The sequence below is a fragment of the Sphaerodactylus townsendi genome, linkage group LG03 (assembly GCF_021028975.2).
Source record: "Sphaerodactylus townsendi isolate TG3544 linkage group LG03, MPM_Stown_v2.3, whole genome shotgun sequence".
NCBI classification, from domain to species: Eukaryota; Metazoa; Chordata; class Lepidosauria; order Squamata; family Sphaerodactylidae; genus Sphaerodactylus; species Sphaerodactylus townsendi.
Window position 1 is genome coordinate 170,046,526 of NC_059427.1, and position 20,022 is coordinate 170,066,547.

Here is a 20,022-nt window from a genome sequence, read left to right on the forward strand (position 1 = left end):
GGTATGTACAGATTAGCAATTATGGATTTCGGTCTGGAGCAATTAAAAGAGAAGGCCAGAACTCCTAAGGGTAGAAACCATCTCTGAGCTATTTTTTTCCTGAGATTTCTGAAAGAAGAGCTGGGATTAAAATGTATTAAATGTATTTTTTCCTGAGATTTCTGAAAGAAGAGCTGGGATTAAAATGTATTAAATGTATGCACCTAAAGTACTGTGGTATTCTGGCCACAATCTTGAAGCATGTAGAACTAATTACACTGTATAAGGTATCCTTTTGCCCCTATACTTGTTGTATTAGAACATTTTGATGCACAAAACCTCCCTACTGTGTAAAAGAATTAATAGTGATACTGTTGTTGGTAGCTAAAATGTTAGTTAACTTGACACTGGAAAAAACTTTATATGCCTTCTTTTAAGAAGTAGTGTGACTAAATATTGTATCTTTTAATCTCAGATAAACATCTTTTTACAACTTAAAGTAATAAATAATTTATTCTACTAGACAGATGGCTATATTACTTAGAATATGTAGCAAAGGAAGTACCAAAAACCAGGAGATGCCCACAAAAGCATCATTTGATTTATATTTATTCATTATTTACATATGAATATATCATGGGATATGGTTTATTTAACAAATATAATAGTTATATCTTTAACTTTTAATAGACAAAAAATTTGTCTAGTTATTAGCACATAAATTATACTATCTTTAACTTATTATTGGTTAATCCCCCCCCCCTTTGTTTCCTGTTGTTGTTTGGAAAATCTTAAATAAAGCATTATAAACTGTAAAAAGATTAAAGGAAGAAAGATGCCCACTAGGGGATAGAACCAGTTTATTCTAAAGAATTCTGTTGTCCATACCATTACTTAAATTCAACTGAACCACTTTGTGTAAAAAAGCAGTTAGAGGATGATTGAATTACTAGATTTGAGTCCAGTAGCACCTTAGAGACTAACTAGATTTTCAGGATTTGAGCTTTCGTGAGTCAAAACTCCATTTGTCAGCTTCAAGTAGTAATGGAGATCTCTGCGTCCTTATATCCCGTTCTGAAGGTTGGGGAGTGTTGCAAAGAAAGGAGTCAGGATGCAGAGGTACAATGCAAAATGTAATCACATTAGAGAGGGAGAAATACTAAGGGGCAGAAAATTATCATCTATAATGAGATAAGAATCCTGGATCCCTGCTCAACCCTGGGGAGTCTGTTGTTCTGAATCATTGAACATAATGAATAATAGAATATATAAATACTGCATATACCTTTCAGATGGATGTACTGGACTGATTGGGAGGAAGACCCTAAGGATAGCAAGAGGGGGAAGATAGAAAGGGCTTGGATGGATGGTTCCAACCGGAACGTCTTTATCACTTCTAAGACAGTCCTGTGGCCCAATGGACTGAGCCTGGATATTCCGGCCAAGGTGCTGTATTGGGTGGATGCATTTTACGACCGGATTGAGATGGTTTTGCTGAATGGCACGGAACGAAAGGTCAGTGACGTCTCCCTCTTTCATACTTTCCATTTACTTCTAAGGCTGAAAAGATCTGCAGATGTATAAGGTGTTTTTTTAATTATTTATTTCATTTGTCGCTTGCCTTTTTCTCTTGAGACTCAAAGTGGATGACAAAGTAGAAATAATAGTTCATAAAGACAGCATAAGACAGTGGTTCTCAACCTTCCTAATGCCACGACCCTTTAATACAGTTCCTTATGTTGTGGTGACCCCCAACCCTAACATTTATCCATTTTACAGATGGAGAACACTGATGCAGAGAGTCTTAGGCGACCCCTGTGAAAGGGTCGTTCGACCCCCAAAGGGGTCCCGACTCCCAGGTTGAGAACCACTGGCATAAGACATCCAATAAACAAAGTAATAGGATGAGGTTTACGTAAATTAGTAAACAATGAAAACAAGAAAACTGCCTACAGCAGAGGTCCCCAAGTAATGCACCAACAGCTTTCTGGTACCTACCAAGTGTTTGGTCAGTGGGAGGTGGGGCACTTGTCCATTCAGGATTCTGATTGGCTGGGCATATTGTTTCAGTGGCAGATGTACCACAGTCCGGTTTCCCAGAGTATTGTAAAATTAAACTCCTTCTCCCATGCACTTGGGCTTCCTCTTTGTTTCTGGCTCTGCCTCCTGTTGCAGCCATTTTGTGCTTGTGCCCACCATCATGTGTCAGATTTTTTGAAGCTGCCCTCAGGCCAGCTTGGAGTAGTAGTTAAGACATTGGGCTAGAATTTGGAAATCCAGGTTCAAATCTCCGCTTTGCCATGGAAACATGCTGGGTGACTTTGGACCAGATGCACACTCTCAAGCCTCAACGCTTGCAAAGACTTGAATGGGAGGCCTCCAAAAAAATACTGGGGCTGTGACACAGAGGCAGGCAGTGGCAAACCACCTCTGAACATCTTGTGCCTTGAAAGCCCTACAGAGTTGCCATAAGCCAGCTGTGATTTGATGGCAAAAAACAAAACACAACCCAGGCCCAAAAAGGTTGGGAACCCCTAACTTGACGTCTCATAAACAATACAGAGAGCCAAAAGATATATACATTAAACACTGCAATAGGTTACAAAGGGCTCCTGCTGGACCATTGCATTATATTGCAATACTAAGCCTTTTATAAATACACCCTGACGAGCATTTCTGTTCTGTACATTCTGAGGCAAGTGCGAGAACCTTCCTGATCAGGGTAAAGTGAGTGCAAGAGAAGAAGAGGGAAAAAAGACATATGGGAATCTATTAACAATTTTTGACAGTATCCCTATTTTTATTCTGTTCCTAAGACAGATGGTGCCTGTATATCCAGAGTGTTAGGAGGGCAGTCCATGTTCATTAAGCGAATGATAAAATGTACAATACTGCATTTTAAAAACTGCATTAAATACAAAATTTAAAAATAATACGTGTTGTAATATCATTCTCTGGGGCACCCTTAAGTTCATTGAGGGTCAGAAAATAAGGGAACAGTTGACCAGATATAATAATACACTAATATACATCAGCTTGCAAACAGAAAACAAATACTGAGCAGTGCAAGTTAAAACTGTTAAAAGAACACTTCGCTAATCTGTTTTTAATTGTGTCAGTACAGAGCATTGTAATATGCTGCTTTAACTGTGTAATGTAGAGAGCTTTTCCAGTAGAATGTCACACTGATTTATATCTACTGCATTGTTCATTCTGTCCAATTATTCTATTAACATTTTCTTGCCTACTGTACTCATTAACTGGGATGTGTTTAGTGAACATTTGTGTTTGCTCGGGAAACTGCAGCTGATAGATACAATTTGTAGCAGCACTCACAAAAAGCTTTGACAACTCACTGCTTGAGAAATAATGCTGTTAGATTATCTTCAATTACCTTACATCCGCCGCCACCCTCCCCCCCTTTACCCTGCCAAGCAATTCTATACAGGGCGTACATTTTTGATGGCCCTGCATTTCTATGCTGACTACGAATGAACAATGTTCATTTGTTCTCCCTGTCTCTGATGCCAGAAGATGGTCTGTCCTGAAGAAGATAATGTTGACTCTGCTTTGTGTTTTACCAGTAGTAGCAGTGACTATCAGTGTCCATGCCTCTATTAAACATCTCCAGGGAGGTAGAGGGGTGAAAATTTACCATTTTTAATTAGTGGAGGTATAATTAAAGAAGTGCACTGCCTGCCAAAGAAGAAAAGATCTTTGTAAACTGTGCTTAAAATTGACAGGGTATTTACTCAACTGGAGCATGTGCACAGATTAGCAGCTTGGGTGATGGTACCCAGGCGCTGCTTCCACAGGGTGGAGATTTTCTATTTTGCTTTCATTGCCCACAGAGGTATGGACATTGGCAACAGAACTTACATGTGTGATTTTTCTGCACACTTTCCTCCTCCAGTCCCTCATGGCCACCATTTCCCATGTGTGTCCTCTCCCCCCCCCCAATATCACTCAAGATATTTTTTAAAAAAAATGGTAATTGTTATAGTGCTACAGCATTATAGACCTACAACAATTACCTTATTTTAATCCCGCGGGAAAAAAACCCTAGTGGCACCGCAGGGAGGTAGTTGTGATGGGCTGATGGAAGGAAGATGAGTTCTATCCTGAGGATACAATAACACACTTAGAATGTGCTCAAACATATCTGGCCAAGAGCATACCAATAATAGGAGAAGGAGTACGTCTTGTAGATGCTCCAAATTAAAAAAAAACAACAGGTGCAGTTGTGAGCCAAGCAGAGAACCTCCTTGTGGAAACAGCTAGGAATCTCCCCACTACATTTTATTCATTTATTTATTTTGGGTTTATACAAAAAGCATGAAATAAAAGCACTAAACATAAAGCCCAGAAAGACATTTGGATGGCTTTTTGTTGGCTACCCTTGAGTGAGTTGTGCCATTTAGAAAGGTCCTCTGTGTATGTTTGTGTGTGTCTCTTTCTCCCCATGCAGGTTGTGTACGATGGTAATGAGCTGAATCATGCCTTTGGATTGTGCCACTACGGCAAGTTCCTCTTCTGGACAGAATACCGGAGTGGCAGCATCTATCGGATGGACCAGGTCACCAAGGCTGTCACGCTCCTGCGCAACGAGCGCCCACCAATCTTTGAGATCCGCATGTATGATGCCCAGCAACAACAAGGTACATGGCTTAGAGCAGATGGTTGTGGAACTAACCAGGGGAGAGGTGATCCTAGATCTAATTCTATGTGGGATCCAGGACCTGGTGCAGGAAGTCAGTGTTGTTGAGCCGATAGGGAACAGCGACCACAGTGCTGTCAGATTCAGTATCTCTGCATGCGAACAAGTGGCAACTACTAATGTAGTTACCCTTCAGAAAGGAAATTTCTCAAAGATGAGGGGGATAGTGCGCAGGAAGCTGAAAGGGAAAATCAAGAGAGTCAAAACTGTCCAGGATGCTTGGAGGTTATTTAAAAACACAGTAATAAAAGCTCAGCTGGAATGTGCTCCGCAGGTTAGGAAAGGCAGCACCCAGTCCAAAAGAAAGCCACCATGGTTAACAAGAGAGGTTGAGGAAATTATCAGAAAAAAGAAAATGTCTTTTAGAAAATGGAAGTCCAGTTTGACTGATGAAGAATATGAGAGGGAACACAAATGGTGGCAAAAGAGAAGCAAGTTAGCTGTAAGGTAGAGGCTGAAAAAAAGGATCATGAGGAACGCATGGCTGCATGAACATCAAGACCAGCAACAAACAGTTCTTCAAGTACATCAAAAGCAGGAAGCCAGCAAGGGAAGCATAGGTCCGTTAGATGACAAAGGAACAAAGGGTGTGCTAAAAGATGACAGGGAGATTGCAGAGAAGCTGAATGAATTCTTTGCATCTGTCTTCACCCAAGAGGAGGTGAGGAAAATTCCTGCACCTGAACCAAGCTCCTTAGGAGGCGATTCCAAGGAACTAGCGAAGATAGTGGTAGACAAGGAAGAAGTTCTGGCAGCCATTGATAAACTAAATGCTACCAAATCCCCTGGCCCAGATTGCATTCACCCAAGAGTTCTTAAAGAGCTCAAGCATGAAATTGCTGATCTTCTCACTTTAATATGCAACTTATCCCTGAAATCAGGCTCCATCCCTAAAGAAGACTGGAAGATGGCCAATGTCACACCAATCTTTAAGAAAGGATCTAGAGGGGACCGGAAATTACAGGCCAGTCAGTTTGGACATCTGGTTCCTGGCAAATTAGTAGAATCTATCATTAAAGATAAAATTATAAAACATGTAGAAAAGCAAGACCTGCTGAGAAAAGAGTCAAGCTATGGCTTCTTTGCAGAGAGCAAAATCCTGTCTTACAAACTTTACTAGAGTTCTTTGAGGGTCGTAAAAAAGGCATGTGGATAGGGGTGGGGAACCAGTGGACATTGAGTTCTACTTGGATTTCCAAAAGGCTTTTGACAAAGTTCCTCACCAGAGACTATTGAGAAAACTCAGCACAATCCAAGGGAATAAGAGGGGAAGTCCCTCCTATGGATTTCAAAAAAACTGGTTGAGAAACAGGAAGCAAAGAGTGGAATTAATAAATGGGAAGTTCTCAAGCAATGGAGAGATGTAGGGAGTGAATTGTCCCCCAAGGATCCCGTTTTGGGACAAATCAAAGTGCTCTTTTAACCTATTCATAAATGACCTGGAAGTAGGGTGCCGCAGGTAGTGTGGTGGCCAAGTTTGCAGATGATACCAAATTATGTAGAGGGTGGGTGAGAACTGCAAAAGGATTCGCGAAGAGTCTCCAAGCGGACCTTGATAAATTAGGTGAGATGGGCTCAGAAATGACAAAATGCAGTTCAATGTAGCAAAATGTGAAGTGATGCACATAGGGGCAAAAAATCTAAACTTCACATACACGCTACAGGGGTCAGTGCTATCAGTCATAGACCAGGAAAGGGATTTGGGCGTCTTAGTTGATAGTTCCATGGGAATGTCAACTCAATGCATGGCAGCTGTGAAAAAGGCAAACTCTATGCTGGGGATAATTAGGAAAGGAATTGAGAATAAAACTGCAAAGATTGTCATCCCCTTATATAAAGCAGTGGTGCGACCGCACTTGGAGTCCTGTGTTCAGTTCTGGTCGCCACATCTCAAAAAGGATATTGAAGAGATAGAAAAAAGTGCAGAGAAGGGCAGCGAGGGATGATTGAGGGACTGGAGCACCTTCCCTATGAGGAGGAGGCTGCATGATTTTAGGACTCTTTAGTTTGGAGAGGAGACGTCTGAGGGGGGATATGATTGAAGTCTATAAAATTATGCATGGGGTAGAAAATGTTGACAGCGGGAAATTTTTCTCCTCTTTCTCTCTATCTTAGAACCAGGGGGGCATTCATTGAAAATGCTGGGGGGAAGAATTAGGACTAATAAAAGGAAACACTTCTTCACGCAACGTGTGATTGGTGTTTGGAATATGCTGCCACAGGAGGTGGTGATGGCCACTAACCTGGATAGCTTTAAAAGGGACTTGGACAGATTTATGGAGGAGAAGTCGATTTATGGCTACCAATCTTGATCCTCTTTGATTTGAAATTGCAAATGCCTTAACAGTCCAGGTGCTCGGGAGCAACAGCCGCAGAAGGCCATTGCTTTCACATCCTGCATGTGAGCTCCCAAAGGAACCTGGTGGGCCACTGTGAGTAGCAGAGTGCTGGACTAGATGGACTCTGGTCTGATCCAGCTGGCTTGTTCTTATGTTCTTATGTTCTTAACTTCATTTTGTAACACAGAGCAAATGCCCATATCTTTCTCCTCCACCGCCTGGGACAAACTTTCTTTGTTGTACAACTGTTGTCTAATTCTTCTAATTTCGTCTCCTTTTCTGCAGTTGGCTCCAACAACTGCCGAGTCAACAATGGAGGTTGCAGCAGTCTTTGCCTGGCAATTCCCAAAAGCCGACGTTGTGCCTGTGCAGAGGACCAGATTTTGGGACCGGACTCTGTCACCTGTCAAGGTACTTCTATGCCCAAAACAAATATGAGAGTGTATTTGCTTAGGGTTCAAAGACCTCTTCTAGCAATCCTTCTGGAAATGACATGCAATGCTGCTTTTCTTTGCTTTCAGACAATTGAGCATTGGGCAAGGCCACCACAGGGATAGCTTAACCTTTGTGATCAGATTGAGATGCAAACAGATTTTCCCCGGCTACCTGTTCTATATAAACCACTAAAATCATGGATAGGTATTTCAGCTGCACCTTATCTATCTGTAATAACATCAGCAAGAAGCCGATGGGCTTTTTCTAGGGCTCGCTTCGATGCCTTCCCGTCAGCTAATCTGATGGGACGATTCCAAAATATTCCACGGCACAGGAGAACCTGTGTGTGCGGCTCAGGGGAAGTAGACTCAATGTCACATATCTTGCACCATTACCAAGTTACATGAAGGTGAAAGGAAGTTGTTGATCCAACCATTGTTAACTCGTCCATTCATAGATAACTCAGATACGAATTCTGTAAGAATATTATTAGAAGATCGTGTTTCTGCCATTTCACAGAAGGTAGCTAAATTTTGTATATTGGTGCGCAACAAGCGTAGTTCCTTATTAAAACAAAGAGCCGCACTGTGTGATGAGGACTGTAATAATGCCTGAAGCTAATGTTATTTATTAATAGATTTTATAATGGATTTTATTTTATATTATATTTTTGTATAAGTGGAGTGCTATGTATTCACATGTACTCTGATTTTAAACTATTGGCTGGCCAAAAGGCCGTAATAATAAATATCTATCTTTGTGATCAGATAGGCTGGTCAGTGGTTTCACTTTGACTGTGGAGTACTCATCTGACCAGTTCCCCATCTTCCATCTTGGGGGCAGTAGTCCTTTCATTGGGGTTGCTTTCATATTTAAAAGGGTAATATCAGTAGTTCCCAATACCTGGGAGAATCAGAGCCATGTCTTTGTATGTGTGGAGGATAAGAGACCTAAAATTGTGAGACCATTATCCCTTCATCGATTATCCCTTCATTTCTCTGGAGCTGTGGGAAAACACATTATACTGGCTTGGATCCAGTGATTCACAAGTGGAAACATGAACAGACTTACTGCAATTCCACTTTTGCAAGATTATGTGCATCACTGAGCACTTCCTTTTCTTTACCTTATATTGCCCAGAAATTGTTTGCACTAGATCTTGCACAAGTGGAAGCTCATGTGGGAATACCATAACCCGTAGTCTTTTTCTTGCATTTCCATTAGCACAGGTGCTCCATCATAAGTGGAAATGTTGCACGGGATCCCTCCCCACAGTCTGTGCCTGATACAGCCTGCTACCCTTATCCTCGGGCCTGTTTTTGTGACTTATGGTTGGTTCCCATATACATATTTCGTCATTGTAACCATCAAGTGGTCACTCACATAGTTGAACGCCAAGAAAGGTCTTTACTGCGAATGAGCCATCACGCGCCAAGTCACTCAGAGACCACTTCCATGGTGCTTTACATGGGTCGGGTGGGGTTCTGCGCAGCTTGTGGAGACCTGACTGGCTTCTGTTACTAGTGATATTGAAGGTTAGCTGCCACATTTATCAGCTTTCTTCTCCTCGGGGCAATTGGTTTAGCATCTATACATCCTGTTACCTTTTGTATATAGGTCTTGATTAAGTCACTCAGAGAGCACTTCCATGGTGCTCTACATGGGCTTAGACACTATTGTTTGTCAGTTGAAATTGGTCCATGGCTTAATTCTCCTGTGAATTGCCAAGTGCTGTGTAACCACATGAAGTACACTGATAGGTACATTTGGTCTGTGGTCGGGTGGGGTTCTGTGCAGCTTGTGGAGAACTGACTGGTTCCTATTTCTCTGACTGGGACCCCCCCCCCAACACAATATCATGTTATGCAAAGTAGGGCAGTTACCTTACCTCAGGGGTAGGGAACCTGCAGTTCTCCAGATGTTCAGGAACTACAATTCCCATCAGCCTCTGTCAGCATGGCCAATTGGCCATGCTGGTAGGGGCTGATGGGAATTGTAGTTCCTGAACATCTGGAGAGCCGCAGGTTCCCTACCCCTGTCTTAGCTGATAACCCTGTCTGTCCATCAACATATCTGGCCCTTTTTCCAAGGGCACATAGTGGCACACATGGTTCTCCCCTTCCCCATGGTCCAGCCTCTATAGATGGCTCCCCCCTCCTCACTTCCAGTGATGCCTGAAATTGCTCTGGACCTTCACTTATATTCTATATTTTCTAAAATATTGACTGCTGACTACTGTCAGAAACACAATTCTGGGTGATGTGGGCCTTTTGACTTCCTGATAGGGCTGGAAGCCTGATATTTTGTCACTCTCCGTTGATCGTATGAAGGTAGCCGACTACTAAGTCAGACCATTCTTTTATCATGGTCGGTATGGTCTACCACAGAGGTGTCCAACTCTGGCGCTTCAGATGTTCATGGACTACAATTGGCCATGCCAGTAGGGGCTGATGGGAATTGTAGTCCATGAACATCTGAAGCGCCAGAGTTGGACACCCCGGTCTACCATGACACACGGTGGCTCTCCAGATTCTCAGACTGGGGCCTTTTACCTTATCGTTTCAACTGGCCGTGCTTGGGATTGAACCCAGGACCTTCTGCATCTAAAGCAGATACTCTGCAACTGAGCCCAAAACCCTCTCATATATATTTTTTGTTTTTTTAAGGGCATGTGTTACATTGGTAGAAGATGGTATCTTCTGGATGGGTTTCTTCTCCCATTCACTTCTCCCATTCACTCCAAGGAGCAGACCAGGGCTTTTAAGAGGAGCCTGTTCTGTGTGGGACCTCTGCCATCTCTCCGTCTCTGATCTTGCCTGCTGGGCAGGAAGTGGCTCATTTCAAAGTTCAGCTTCAGCTCTTTCATTTTCGGCTTGGTTTTCACTAGCCTTTGCCCTTAAGGCAAATTTCCTGGATGCCTGGGCTTTCTCTTGATATTTTGTCAGTTCCTTCATCTGTGAAATTGGAGGGGCAGCCTGAGTTAGACTTCACAGATTGTTGCGGCCTTTTTAGTGGCTCCGTTCCCTGTGCCTTTAAATGCAGCCTGAGCTATGGAAATCAGCACACGATACTTTTGTTGGCGTGGCGTGGAGACGCAGGAAGGAGCAGAATCTCTTGCTTCTTAATTTCTGAATCTCAGGCTGTTGTTAAAGGCCTGGGAGCCGGATCATGGCTGCAGTTCTGTTTGTTAACGGCTTTTTTTTGCTTTCGGTTTCGAAAGCTGAATCGAAGGAGACAGCACTGGTGAATGTGGAGCTTTACTGTGCACCCCTCCCCCCAAGTCATTTCAGACCCTGGGGAGGTTCATTTCCAGGGTCAGAGGACTCATGTTGAGTAATAACATTGCACATCAAGAAGCTGTAGTAGAGAGGAAGAATCTTAGACCCCAAGGGCCATCAAGTCCAACCCCCTGCCATGCAGGAACACACAATCAAAGCACTCCTGACAGATGGCCATCCAGCCTCTCTTTAAAAACCTCCGAAGAAGGAGACTCCACCACACTCCAAGGAAAGGGGACAAGGTTGCTCTTCCTACCTATTTCCCATTCTACCTTGGAAGCTTGCTGAGTGACATTGGTGCAGTCACTCACTCTCAGCTTAAACAACAACCCTGTGAGGTAGCAAGGTCAAAATGAAGGAGAGGGGAGTGATGTCAACTGTTTTGGAACCCAAAGGTGAGGTGTTAATGAAGTACATAAGCAGCTAAATTGATGGAGGAAAAGAAATTAGCCTTTTTGAATAATTTTCCCAGGGGCAGGAAGGGGAACACGAGAAATGTTATCCCATAATGTTATCCCATAATAAATGTTATCCCATAATCACTCGACTGATTCCTATAACATGTGCCTGCATCTAATGCTCCATCTTTGTGTTGTTTGTGGACAGCCAATCCATCTTACATCCCACCCCCTCAATGCCAGCCTGGGGAGTTTGCCTGCAAGAACAACCGCTGCATCCAAGAACGCTGGAAATGCGACGGAGACAACGACTGCCTGGACAACAGCGACGAAGCCCCCGAGCTCTGCCGTAAGCATTTGTCTTTAAACTTTTAACTTTGAACATTACGTGTGCCTTGTGAAGGCAGAAAGGTGGGACGTGAATTCTGTAAAATAAAATAAATGTAAATCTAAAATGAAATAACAATAAATATTGTTTTAGGAGATTAAGATAATTTTAAATAAGATAATAAATTAGCATTGTCTCTTATTCTGAAGACAAGAACCGAGCTGATTTGACTAGGTTTCATTGGAGGATCTGCAAAACAAGCATTTACTAGGAACTTAGCTTATGCCATAATTAGGAGGGATCATCCCTTTCAGTTGCAATGACAATATATCTGTCACTATAACCTCCCAGACTTTCATACCAATTTGAAACATACAAATACAAGATTAAGATAAACAAACAGAAAAACAGATACAAAAATCAAATTATCCCAAGGATACATACAGATCTTGTTTTTTGTTGGTCTGGTGGTCTGTGTGTATCTCAACCTTTTGTTTGTATTTTTTTTAATATTGTGGGTATTTAAAAGATCATAGTTTCAGTGGGATTATTTCTTCTTTAACTTTTTATTCTTTTTTGTTTTTTCTTCATTGTTAGGTTGATTGAAAATTGTCTCCCTCCTTTTTTTGCTTTTATCTTTTTTTTGAAGGGGGGGGTCCTTTCCAATTTCTAGTGATATTGAAGGTTAGCTGCCACCTTTATAAGCTTTCTTCTCCTTAGGGCAATTTAGCATCTATACATTCCTAGCAAAAAAGCTCTTGGCTGTAGAGGAATGAAACATCCTGTTACCTTTTGCATATAGGTCTTGATTAAGTTTCCAAATTGTTGGTTTTCAATTCATGTCTACCATGTACCATTAAAGGTACAACCCGGGTGGGATATTTAAAATAGATATGCTATAGTCCCATGGTGGCAAACCTTTGGCACTCCAGATGTTATGGACAACAGTTCCCATCAGCCCCTGCCATCATAGTCAATTGGCCATGCTGGCAGGGGCTGATGGGAATTGTAGTTCATAACATCTGGAGTGCCAAAGGTTCGCCACCACTGCTATAGTCTATTAGGCATTACACATCACCTTGTAAGGAAACATCTTGGATATTTATGGAAGATGAGGTGAAGGGGAGTAAGGATCACATTTTCAGATCACAACCAAACTCTATCTCCTAAATATTTGGGTCTCTAATATACGAGCTCATGCTTCTATATATTTTAGAGACAAATAGTTTCAGCTGAGAAACTGTGTTGGTCTGTAGTAGAAGAGCAAGATTCAAGCCTGGTAGCACTTTAAAGATAAAGGTAACCCCCTGTGAAAGCAGTGAATCATTACTGACCCATGGGATGACATCACATTGCGATGTTTACTGGGCAGACTTGACTATGGGGTGGTTTGCCATTGCCTTCCCCAGTCATCTACTCCAGTGTGGTGTAGTGGTTAAGGGCAGGTGGATTCTAATCTGGAGAACCGGGTTTGATTCCCCACTTCTCCACCTGAGTGGCAGAGGCTTATCTGGTGAACCACCTGTGTTTCTGCACTCCTAGATTCCTGCTGGGTGCCCTTGGGCTAGTCACAGTTCTTCGGAACTCTCCCAGGCCCACCTACCTCACAAGGTGTGTGTTGCGGGGAAAGGAAGGGAAAGGAGCTTGTAAGCCACCTTGAGTCTCCTTACAGGAGAGAAGGGTGGGGTATAAATCCAAACTCCTCCTCCTACGCTTCTGCTGCTGCTTCTTTTCCTTCTCCTCAAACAAGCTGGGTACTCATTTTACCAACCTCCGAAGGATGTAAGGCTGAGTCAACCTTCAGCTGGCTACCTGAAACTGACTTCCATTGGGATCCAACTCAGGTCATGAGCAGAGCTTTGACTGTGGTACTGCAGCTTACCACTCTGCACCACGGGCTCCTCAGCACTGTAAAATCAACCAAATTTCCAGGGCATAAGCTTTCGAAAACCGAAGCTCCCTTCATCACAGAAACAGATAGTATGAGAGGATGATTTTTCAGTGCAAAATATATTGGTTTTCTTATTGTTTATTGTGGTATCAATCAGTTGCTGCACTTGTAAGTCCTGTATTTACTCGAAAGAAAGATGGCCCTGAATATAAGACAGCTCCCCTAAAAAAGAAGTCCATACATAATGCATCTGACCAAGAAATTAAGACAGCTGTCTTCCAAAACAGACACTCCACTCTGCGGTGTCCGTCTCCTACCAACCTCTATCCTCCCTCCCACAGTTGCAGCCTCCTGAGGGCTGCCAATACCACAGGAACCATGGCCACTGGAACCTTACCACATCTCTGCCCCGGTCCAGGTGGCCCAATTGAGAGAACATCAATCAATGATGACAATGAGGACGCTGATCCTTCCTTTCTTCCTCTGCACCTTCTGGCCAGGCCAGGAAGGCAGAAGAGAACATACCTGTCAGACACCTGGCAGAAAGGCTAGCCTCCTTGTTTTGTGGTTGACCAGAAAAGCCCAGCGATTGAAAGTTAAGCTGACAGTGTTCCAACCTGCAAGACCCTGCTGCAAGCTCTTTTGCATCTCTTTGTAGAGGGAGACAAGGTGGCTCCAATCCAACTGAATTGTGAGAGCGGCAACCCCCCCCCCCCCCCAGCAGACCCTGCCAATCATAGAATGGAAGCCACTTTACATAGATTTCTATGTGAGCTTAAGACAAACCTCTGTGTATAAAAGCCCCCTCCCCAGTAAAAAAATACCTTCTTGTTTTCACATTAACTGCAATATTGGAAACATTTTGGAAATATTGAAAATGCCTAAGAAACATTGACTGGTTCTTAAGAATACTCCTTCCCTGACCTGGATTGCCTCAGGCTAGCCCGATCTCTGAGAGATACTTAAATCTCAGAAGGATCAGCCCTGGTTAAATTTTTGACATGGATGCAGGCAATAGCAAACCTTCTCAGTTAGTCTCTTGCCTTGGAAGCTACCGGCGGGGTATGTGTGTGTGTGTGTGTGTGTGTGACCATAAGTCAACACACACACACACACACACACACACACACACACACACACACACACACACACACACACACACACACACACACACACACAGAGTATTCGATTTTTTACTCTGCAAGTGATATTTTCTTTAGATTTGCAAAGAACCACTTGCCATACTGGGGTGGGGAATCGTGTCCCTGAAAAGGTTTTGTAGGTAAGAAATCTAGAGCATGGCTTAGTGGTTAAGAGCAGGTGAATTCTAATCTGGAGAATCGAGTTTAATTCCCCACTTTATCTAGTGAATCAGATGTGTTTCTGCACTCCTACTGGGTGACCTTGGGCTAGTCACAGTTCTTTCAGAGTTCTCTCAGCCCCACCCACCTCACAAGGTGTCTGTTGTGGGGAGGGGAAGGGAAAGGAGCTTGTAGGCCACTTTGAGTCTCCTTACAGGAGAGAAAGGTGTGGGATATAAATCCAAATTGTTCTTCTTAAACGAACCATCCCAATTTTTTAATGTTGGAACCCATGAGATTATTTCATGTAGTTTTGGTCATTGCCCCTTCTACATCCACTCTCTTTCTTCCTTTGTATAATGACTTGCAGACATAGTTTGTATATTCGCCAAATGTGCTATTGCAAGAATGCATTAATTTTAAGACCATTTGGAGACTCTTAAACAGAGAGTCTTACATGGTACAGTAGTTGGCAAATTAATTTGCAATTTCCAATACTAAGTGCATTTTAATGAAGAAAACTCTTCCTGAATTATTTTTTGGGATCGTATTCTATTGAGTAGTTTTTGAGCCTCCTCTCATCTGCAGTGTTCTTGATTGACAAATAAGTGGGGTTTTGTACATGACCATAAGAAACCCATTTCCTTTCCTTTTTCTTCCATAGAGCCTAACTAGGTGTGGCAAGGTGCACCAGTTTGCCATGGGGACTTGCAAAGGCGTATCGGATGAAAATGGTGCCCGGAGACATTCATTTTCTTGGTGCCCCCCCGGCTATGCCTGGGGCGGGGCCTGCCCCAAGCCCCACCCCCTCCCAGCTCTGAGCTGGCAGTCGGGAGGGGGCGAGGCTTAGGAGGGGCCTCTGGCTTCCTTGGCCCCGCCCATGTCAATGATGACATGGGCAGGGCCAAGGGCGCCAGAAGATGACAAGACAGCAGGACGTCCTGCTGCCTTGCCGTCTTCCTGGTCACGTGGGGGGCTGATTTTGCATCCCCCCACGTGACCAGATCAATGGCGCCAGGGACAGAGAGTACCCCCTGTTCCTAGGCAAATATGCCACTGGGGACTTGTAGCTGTTAGTCTCTGGTAGTAACTTGTGAATAATTAGTTAGCTGGGCCTGGTGTGGATTGGGAATGCTGGATGAGAAAAGGAAGAATTCCTCCCTTCTCCCCTATACAATTTTTGGCCGCTCCAGTGGCACAGACACTTGTGTGTGTGTGTGTTTTTCTCTTTATTGCAGAAGCCAGAATATTCAAGCAATTAATGCGCGTGCTGGCTCCCACAGAGCAAATAAGAGTTGCCTCTTTTTCTTGTACCAAATCAGGCCCTTCTGCATGCTTACTCATGAGTTGCCATTGGAAAATTCCAGCCACAGTATAATGGCAAGGCTCCGTGGCAAGCTCCTGCAGTTTGTAACAGGCTCTGACAGCCCAATCCAGATTGGGGGTGGGGGGGGGGAGTGAATCATCCGGTGGAGGTGGCGCAGGCACTTACCCTGGCAGAGGGGCAAACATGCCGGCGGGTGGCTGCTGCAGACCTCCAGGCCACCTAGTCGCAGTTCTGGGTGTTGCGTCAGCGTTTCTGCACCTCGTTCGTGCTCCCACGTTGCTGCCATCCCTGTCGGCACAGCAGGGGTGTGCAGGAGGCATTCCTGGGGTGGAGCTGGCCTTAGTTGGCTTCCACCCCAGGTCTGTGGACAGGCATGTGAAGGTCTGGGGTTCATACTTACGTCACCCCAAAGGGTTGTGTAAATCCACTGAGCCGTATGGCAGGCTTTCTGGCAGTGGGGAAGTTTTTCTGTGTTATTTCCCTCCTTGTGCTGCCGGAAAGCCCCCTGGAGGTGGCAGGGTGGCATGCTAACGGCACCATCCCTGTGCTGTTAGCTTCCTAACACTTGTGGGCATGCTAGTTTACTGACACAGTGGCTTTTAAATGCTGTGTTTCTTACCTCCTTTCTTGATTTGTTTGGCCATAAATAATTATGCCAGCCTTGTGGTAAATCAAAACCTTCTAGTTTGAGTAATGTTTTGTTGTTTAAATGAATCCAATCTTTTACCCATGTCAGTGCCGCTGCATCATGGTAGATTCTCAGATCTGGTACTGCTAAACCACCTCTCTCTTTTATATCTATCATGTTTAAGTATTTTATTCTTGGCTTTCGGCCTGACCATATAAACCTAGTTAGATCTATTCTCCATGATTCGAAATATTTTATTGATGTGATTAATGGGATGTTCTGGAATAAGTATAACATTTGAGGGAGTGCTATCATTTTAAATATGTTAATTCTTCCTAGTAATGATAAATTTAACTGCTGCCATTTCTTCATGTCCTTTCTGATTTCTGACCATTTCAGCTCATAATTATTCCTCAATAGTGCATTATTATTCTCTTCCACTGTAATACCTAAATATTTTACTTTCTTTGCAGTTTTAATGCCCGTTTTTCTTTCTAGTTCCTTTTGTTCTACTTTTGTCATGTTTAGTGTCAGTAAGTTTGATTTTACATAGTTAATTTTGAAGCCTAACACTTGTGGGCATGCTAGTTTACTGGCTGCAATTTATAGCTTTGAATAAATCCCAAATCTTTAAAAAGGAGACACTGCGATCCAAATTATTTTTAAAGTATTGCGGAATTTCATTGCCCAGCATCTCTGAGACAGTTTTATTTAGTTATAAGGAGCTGTTAAGTTTCCAGGTGGGTCCCAAACCATTAGTTTCTTCAGAATGTAATAAACATGAGACCCAAATATGATCTGGTTATATCCTCCGGGTGATATCTGAGAGAGATCTGTCACTAGTGGTATGGAAGGAGAGATAAAAATCTATACAAGAGAAAGGGTTATATACTCCAGGAGAAAAATAGGGAGCCCTTCTCTGGAACACAGAAATGTCTCCATACTGCTGCAGCAGTTCACTAAAGGCATAAGAACATAAGAACAAGCCAGCTGGATCAGACCAAAGTCCATCTAGTCCAGCTCTCTGCTACTCGCAGTGGCCCACCAGGTGCCTTTGGGAGCTCACATGTAGGATGTGAACACAATGGCCTTCTGCGGCTGTTGCTCCCGATCACCTGGTCTGTTAAGGCATTTGCAATCTCAGATCAAAGAGGATCAAGATTGGTAGCCATAAATCGACTTCTCCTCCATAAATCTGTCCAAGCCCCTTTTAAAGCTATCCAGGTTAGTGGCACATCGCAAGTCTCAGCATTTGTCTCCTTTAATTTCTTTTAAATTTATGCATTTGTATATTTAAGACTAAGTTGAAGTTACTCCCTGGGAGGACCGAGTCATCTCTGATTTGGTCAACTAGTTGTAAGGTATTTTCAATAGTGGCAGCTGGGTTAGGATGACATGGGCAGGGCCGAGGGCGCCAGAAGATGACAAGACAGCAGGACGTCCTGCTGCCTTGCCGTCTTCCTGGTCATGTGGGGGGGCCATGGAACTTGAAAGTGTCTATGATTACTCTGTATTTTACATTTCCCCTTAATGATCCTTTGGATCAGTGTAAACATTTCCCATATAGAGCTTGTGGTGCAGAGTGGTAATCTGCAGTACTGCAGTCCAAGCTGTGCTCATGACCTGAGTTTGATCTTGATGGAATTCGGTTTCATGCAAAGGCGAATCTGCCCAGTGACATGGGGTAACCCATGTCTCCGGGCGCACACCATCTGGTCACATGGGGGGTGCAAAATCAGCCCCCCACGTGACCAGAGAGTCGGCCTCCCGATGGAGGCACAACAGCTTTGCCGGAGCAAGCTGTGCATCTAATTTTTACAAGCCTCCAGACGCCCCCTCCCTGCTACAGGGAGCCAGGACCACCCCAGTCCCACCCCCTGCAAAAGTGTGCAGAGATTGGCCTCCCTCAGTTCCACCCCCTGGCCTTCCTGGAGATCCAGGGTATCCCATGTCTTTTAGCAGACTTAGTCCTGCCTTGAACGATCGTTTCAAGTTATGGTGAGCATTTCAAAAATAACTTGAAAAGATATTCCAAGGCAGAACTAGGCCTGCTAAAAGCAGGGAGACAGGGCCACATTCCTGATCTTCAAGGTCAGAGCCTTGGACTATGTTTCCAGGATATAGTGATCATTTTAACAAAAGCAACATACCCATGAGCCTTTGCAAAATATGCTGGGGCATTCCTGGCTCTCTGCAGCAGCGAAGGGGCGCCTAGAGGAGGCTTTGTCTCCAGGCACCATTTGGACCCGGTACGCCTCTGGTTTCAGGTAGCCAGCTGAAGGTTGACTCAGCCTTCCATCTTTCTGAGGTAAGTAAAATGGTACCAAGCTGACTGGCAGTAAAGTGTAGACAACTGGGAAAGGCAGTGGCGGATCACTCCATAAACAAAATCTGCCTAGTAAACGTCATGATGTGATGTCACTCCATGAGTCAGTAATGTCCCAGTGTTTGCATACCTTTTGCATACCCTTTACCTTTAGGGTGTTGTGGGTTTTCCGGGTTGTGTGGCTGTGTTCCAGTAGCATTTTCTCCTGACTTTTCGCCTGCATCTGTGGCTGGCATCTTCAGAGGATCTTCAAGAGAAAATGTTACTGGAACACGGCCATACAACCTGGAAAACCCACAACACCCTAGTGATTCCGGCCATGAAAGCCTTCGCCCATACCTTTACCTTTAATTTCTCATACCTATTCTTCAGTTTCTACTTGCCAGGGAAGTAATATAACTGTGACACAGTTTCAAACAATGGTGAATGCATTATGGAGAAAGAAGGGTCTTGTACTCGGGGGTCCAAAACACTTTTGTTTTTTTCTCCCAAACTCCAGATCAGCACACCTGCCCCTCGGACCGTTTCAAGTGTGAGAACAATCGCTGCATTCCCAACCGTTGGCTGTGTGACGGAGACAATGACTGTGGGAACAATGAAGATGAGTCTAACTCCACCTGCTCTGGTGAGCCCCTGGTGACTGATTTATTTTTTGCATCGCTCACTTTTGCTCAAAGGAGCTTAGGGTTATGTGGTTCTTCCTGTCTTACTATCTTTACAACAACTTTGGAGAAGTTTTAGAGGGGTTTGGCCTATAGTGTATCAAATTAAGCGGATTATGAACACTTATCCACAGAGCTTTTTGCTGCAACATTTTCACATCATATCACCATTTTGCTTTGATTTTATTTTCCACTTTATCCCCATTCTCACACTATTTCCGTTTTTCCTTCCTCCTGTTGTTTTCCATAGCCTTTCCCCTTTCTCTGCTTCCATCTTTTATCTTTTTCACTCATGTCCCCTGGACTGGATGGGCCAGTATGACCTTTTGAAGAAGTCTGCGCAAGTTACATGGTAGCAAGTTGCACGTGCAAGCCAGGTGGTGACGATAGCCAGGCCCAGGCAGGTGGTGTGG

General features: G+C 43.7%; 1 protein-coding gene across 1 annotated transcript in view; it reads left to right on the plus strand.

Moving 5' to 3' along the window:
• The window catches only part of LRP1 (LDL receptor related protein 1), a 466,085-nt gene that overhangs the window by 303,248 nt on the left and 142,815 nt on the right, over window positions 1–20,022 (plus strand). The window contains 5 exon segments of the mRNA XM_048487597.1: window positions 1,272–1,494; window positions 4,448–4,637; window positions 7,321–7,446; window positions 11,355–11,495; window positions 19,447–19,572. Coding sequence (XP_048343554.1) covers window positions 1,272–1,494; window positions 4,448–4,637; window positions 7,321–7,446; window positions 11,355–11,495; window positions 19,447–19,572 — 806 coding nt within the window.